This window comes from Suncus etruscus, chromosome 4 (genome assembly GCF_024139225.1).
Source record: "Suncus etruscus isolate mSunEtr1 chromosome 4, mSunEtr1.pri.cur, whole genome shotgun sequence".
Classification (NCBI taxonomy): Eukaryota; Metazoa; Chordata; class Mammalia; order Eulipotyphla; family Soricidae; genus Suncus; species Suncus etruscus.
In genome coordinates, this window is record NC_064851.1 from 51,889,246 (window position 1) to 51,895,245 (window position 6,000).

Sequence of the window (6,000 nt, forward strand, 5' to 3'; positions counted from 1 at the left end):
ACTTATTCATGTATCCTACAACCTCTGCCATCATCTAAACCTAGCCATGGTATTAAATGCTGCCTTCAGTAAGTCATATCAAAAGATCACACTTCAGGGCCCGGAGAGATAGCACAGTGGCATTTGCCTTGCAAGCAGCAGATCCAGGACCAAAGGTGGTTGGTTCAAATCCCGGTGTCCCATATGGTCCCCTGTGCCTGCCAGGAGCTATTTCTGAGCAGACAGTCAGGAGTAACCCCTGAGCAACACTGGGTGTGGCCCAAAAACCAAAAATCAAAAAAAAAACAAAAACAAAAACAAAAGATCACACTTCAAATTAGAATAATTAAGTATGCTGAGTTTGTCACTATTTTAAACCTAATCAAAGTGAACTGTTTAAGTATAGTAGCCCCCACTCCCAAGGATTTATCCTGGGGCAGATGAATTTTGAGAATCCCAGGAGATGAGATGACTCTTATTTAGGAGAATAACAGAAACTCATCTATACCTAGCAATACAATTATAACTGTGTTGTAATGAAAGTTACTCTCTAAATGTACTTATTTTTAGTCCATGGTTAATAGGTAAACAAAGAAAAGGGAAACTAAGTATTAGGGACCCCACTATAATTGCTGGTAAGCAAGTGGAACTTCACTTTGGTTTTGCACCATATCTGGAAGTACTTGGGAGTTGTTCACGGTGCTTCCGGTATACCATGCAGTTGAGAGGAAAGAACTCATGGCTCTCACATATACAGCATGCACTTGCACTAAGCCCCATTAAGCCATCTTTCCTACCCAATAAGTACACATTTGTTTCATTTCGTTTTGTTGGGGGGGAGGAGTGGGGACACATCCAGGGGTGCTCAGGAATCACTCCTGACAAGATCAGGGGACCATAAGAGATGCAGGAGAACGAACCTGGGTAGGCCACATGCAAGGCAACCAACTGTGCCTTGACCCCATAAAGTACACATTTCTTGACCTCTCAGGATTAGTATGAATTTGAGGCTAGTTTAAAGGCATTTAGCTGTGATTACTCTAGATTAACTACATTTTTAATAATTATTACATGAAAAAAGTATAATAATAAAATTAAATTGATGTATTTTTTGGACCAGAGAGATGGCACAGAGGAAGGGCATTTGCCTTGCAAGCAGTCAATCCAGGAAGGGCAGTGGTTCAAAGCCCGGCATCCCATATGTCCCCCAAGCCTGCCAGGAGCAATTTCAGAGTGCAGAGCCAGGAAGGAGTCAACCCTACGTGCCGCTGAGTGTGACCAAAAAGCAAGAGAAATTGATGTATTTTTCTTTCTGATCAGTTTTTCAGAGTGATAAACTTCAATGTGTAAGAATCATCCTCATCACTAGAAAAAATAGCATTAGTCATACATATGCATGTCAATATCATGTCCACATTAATATTAAAGAAAAGTCACCAGAATCACCAAACAACTGACCCACAGACCAAAATGAAAGATGTGCAGGTTGGGACTTTAAAGGTTCCCACAAATTTATAAGCACAGGCCCACCACCTCCTTTTCAGAAAAAAAAAAAAAAAGTAAGTGCTTCTTGGATTACCTTAAGTGATCAAGTAAACATATGTCCTTCTACTGTGCCTACTAAAGCTAGCCCATCTCTCTTTGTTCCAGTGGGTATTGTCCACCTTGAGAAATACTGACTTGCATGAAGTAAGTTATGAAGAGTAGACTGAGTTATGAATTATCAGGGCCAGAGGATAGCAATTGATGTGCTTGCCTAGCACACAGCTGACCCAGGTTTGATCTCCAACACCCCATATGCCCCTCAAGCACTGCGGGATGACCACACTGAGTATAGAGTTCAGAGTAAGCCCTAAGCACACCCCAAAACAAGAACAGTTGTAATCACTAGCTAAATCACCAGATAAATGATCTTTAAGAGTCACAAGTCATGTTGGGCCAGATCAATAAAGAGCAGGTAGAGCACTTGCCTTGCACGTAGCCGATCAGGGTTCGATCCCCAGCATCCATCCCATATGGTCCCCCAAACCCAATAGGAGTAATTCCTGAGCACCCTTTGCACCATTGTCCTCCCCAAAAAGTCACAACTTATGTACCAAGCAACAGTCATGCAGTTTAGTTTATATATATGATTTTTGAGTCACACCCGCAGTACTCAGGGGTTACTCCTGGTTCTACGCTCAGAAATCGCTCCTGGCAAGCTCGGGAAACCATATGGGATGCCAGGATTCAAACCACCGACTTTCTGCATGTGAGGCAAATGCTCTACCTCCATGCTAACTTTCTGGCCCCAGTACAATATTTTAACCTTTAAAATCATCTTAGGACAATTCCATTGAAGTGCTTTTATTTATCCTCCCAAACTATTTTATATTTTACTGCATTAATCTAAAAAATAAAAGACAGATTACAATTTAGTAAAAAATTTTTTTTGGTTTTTGGGCCACACCCGGCGGTGCTCAGGGGTTACTTACTCCTGGCTGTCTGCTCAGAAATAGCTCCTGGCAGGCACGGGGGACCATATGGACACCGGGATTTGAACCAACCACCTTTGGTCCTGGATCGACTGCTTGCAAGGCAAACACCGCTGTGCTATCTCTCCAGGTCCAACTTAGTAAAATTTTTAATGTCTTTAAAAATTAGAGATTTTAATACAAAGTACACTCTAATAAAGAGTCCAGGTTCCTTGAACCAGAGACTGTGATCGGGGTTACCTGCCCATGGGAGAACACTGCCCCACTGGAATACAGTAGTTAGCCCACAAAGTCCAAATCAAAACCAACATTCTAATATGAGTGATCCCAAAAGATATAAATGCAAGGAAGTTTTTTTATTTTCCATATACCTATTCAAAAGTGACTGTAAGAAAATTGAGAAGCATCCACAACACGACCCAGATTATTAACATGATTTTTAAACATCTTTTGAAAATGGTAAGATTTTTGACAGACATCCCCATATGCCCATATTCTATCACCTTATCCTCCTCCCACTAAAGCTTTAAGCAAATGTTCATGTAAATAAGCAAATGTGGGGCAAACTTCCAGGAAACAACCCAATATTTAAATAAAGGATAATGAAAGTGAAAACATTTTTCATTCCCATTAATATCCCATTAAAAAGAATAAAATCAATAAACTGCACTAAGTGTAACTTGTATATTTTTTGTTTTCACTATATTCTAATAATTCTACCTTCAGCTGAGGTAAAAATTCAGAATACGAAAATAAAAAAAAAAGGATTACACAAACACTAAGCATCAACACTTATTGACTATAACTCTGAAACACACTAGCAAATGTCTGTTCTTATTTGCTTTTTGGGGTTTTTTTTGTTTGTTTGTTTGTTTTGTTTTTTTGGGTCACACCTGGCGGTGCTCAGGGGTTACTCCTGGCTGTCTGCTCAGAAATAGCTCCTGGCAGGCATGGGGGACCATATGGGACACCGGGATTCGAACCAACCACCTTAGATCCTGGATCGACTGCTTGCAAGGCAAACGCCGCTGTGCTATCTCTCCGGGCCCTTATTTGTTTTTTTGAAGCAGGTATATATTCCATTTCATAGAAAAATATATCAAGATTAGAAATCAAGACATTGTGTTTGGCTCCATATGCCAAACATTGTTCACAGAATGCTCTACTACATTCTGTAATTGTTGACCATTGCTTTGCTCAACCTCCTATCAAAATAGTAAAATAATGATTAAGACAGTTTTAAAGAAACAATTATATTACAGTTCACCTTCTATTTGACAAGATGAACCAAACATGTCAATTCAGCAAGTACTTGAATAATGAAGCATGGTTCCAGATGCACTTAAATCATTGTGGGATAAAAGATTGTGCACTATACATGAAATATTTCATTTGAAATCCATAACACTATTGTCCATTCTTGTTTTATGAGGGTAATACAATATTTCATGTATGGTAAGACAAATCAGAATGACTAACAGAAACTGATTTAAAAAAAGTTCCATACATTAAAGTATTAAAGGAATAACTATTATACACAGAAAAATAGAGCTTGAGATTTCACTTTCCCAGATTAATTCTAAGACTAATGGCCAAGAATATTTTGTGTAATTAGCCTTAACCCCATAGTGATTTATTTAAAAGATAACAAAGCTAGATATTATCACTTTTCACTGATTAGAAAGCATATATTACTTACAAAGACTTCCATTTATAGGGGCCATATTTTATAACTATTAAAAAAATGAATAAGCGGGTCTGCCAGGTTAGTGAAACTAGCCAATTCCAACAATCCTTGAAAACTAGAATTCAAATGATACAAACACTCTAGTTCTGCCAACTAGGTCATTCACCAAGAACATCTATAAAAGTGTGGGGTATTCTCACAGGGCCTGTAAGTATATGACCAAATGTCAGTGCATGATCTCACCGATTTGTTTTTTTTTAATAATGAACCACCATCAAATAATGAAAATATGTCTATGTCTACAGAACAATAGATTCTTAAAAAAAATAGGATCAAGTACCCTTGATCTTAAAGAAAAAAAAATTCAGAACTAGGGAAGTTTGTATTAAAGAAAGAAAAGATTGAAAGTGAAAACGTAACCTACTCGGGAATGCTAAGGTGATCCTTTGATAAAGTATCTTTGCAGACCAGTGGTTTTAAACGATACACTTACAAGTGAACTCTAAACACTGTATCCTCCAGGAGAAAACCATGAACCATCACTTTCACCTACTAACCCTCCAGCCAAGGAGTTCTCCGACATCTTTCAAAGCACAAATGGGAGCTTCCAGACAAGCGTGGACGAACCCTTACTCCATCCCTTTTTCCAGGGAGCCCCAACAGTGCACACCCCAAGTGAGAGAGAGAGAGAGCGATTGGCGGGGAAAGCAACTGCGTCCCGGTACGAGAGAGAAAAAGAGCTCGGTGGTCCCCGATCCCGAGTAGGTGGGCTTCCAGGGTTTGGACAGGGCCCGAGGAGGGCTGAAAAGAGCCCACTGGGGGGAACGCGAACTGGGGGTGAACGCCGCACACGGGTGGGCCACCTCGAAGGGGGACGATGGTGCCACCACTCCCCATCGGAGGGGTCCCGGGCCAGGCGCCCGCGACGAGCCGGCGAGGGGGATGGGGGCGCCTGGGAAAACCCCAACAAAGGCCCCTTCAGGCCCGCGGCTCCAAGTCCCCCTTAACAAAGGCTGGCGACCGGCGCGCGGGGAGAGCGAGCGGGCGGGCGAGCGAGCGGAGGGCCGCGGACCCGGTCGGGGCTGGCGGCGACGGGGGCGGAGGCCGCCGCTCTCCCGGGCTCAATTAAGAGGCGGCGGCGGCGGCCCGGGGCTCCCCCGCCCCTAGATCGCTCGCTCGCTCGCGCTCCCCAACTGGTTCCGGAGCGGGCGATCCGATCCAGGAGGCCTTTCGGGGTCTTTTCCGCCCGGGAGCTTGGGGCCCGCGGCGGTCACCCACACAAAGGAAAGGCAAAGGCGCCTTCGCGGACCCTCGCAGCTCGCCCGCCCGCCCGCCCGGCTCGGCCCCACCCGAGCCGCTCGCCGGGGGCCGGGGGACGGGGGGGGGGAGGCAGGGCCGTCCCCCTCCGGCGCGGCGCGGCGCCTCCCGTCCCCGAGCTCCTCTCGCTCGGCTCTCACCTGGCACAGCTGCTGACAGTACTCCGTGGCCGCCTCCACGGCCGGCCCCCGGCTCTCCCGCAGCTGCCGCTCCAGCTCCTGCAGCCGCTCGCCCAGGCGCTGCAGTTCCGCCACGCAGCCGCCGCCGCCGCCACCGCCACCGCCTCGGCCGCGATGCAACCTCTCCTGCTCGGCCTCCTCGTCCGCCATCTTCACACCCCGCTCCGTCGCGTACGCACCTGGGTCACGTGATAACACAATGCCACGTTCGGCCGGTCACGTGCCGCGCGCCGGCGCGCCGCCCGCCCTCGCCGAGCACGTACAAAGAGGCCCCGGCCGCGGAGGCCGGCGGGGGCTGGGGTGGGGAGGGGAGAGGGGCCCGGGGAGAGGGAGGAGGAGGAGGAGGAGGAGGAGGCGGTGCGGG

The 6,000-nt window shown here is 45.9% G+C and overlaps 1 protein-coding gene across 1 annotated transcript in view; it reads right to left on the reverse strand.

Moving 5' to 3' along the window:
• Positions 1–5,791, reverse strand: part of ZNF292 (zinc finger protein 292) — a 92,380-nt gene extending 86,589 nt beyond the window's left edge. The window contains exon 1 of the mRNA XM_049772177.1: positions 5,598–5,791. Within this exon, the coding sequence (XP_049628134.1) occupies positions 5,598–5,786 (189 nt within the window). The 5' untranslated portion in view covers positions 5,787–5,791. The remainder of the gene's footprint in view (positions 1–5,597) is intronic.
• Between the last annotated feature and the right edge of the window lie 209 nt (positions 5,792–6,000).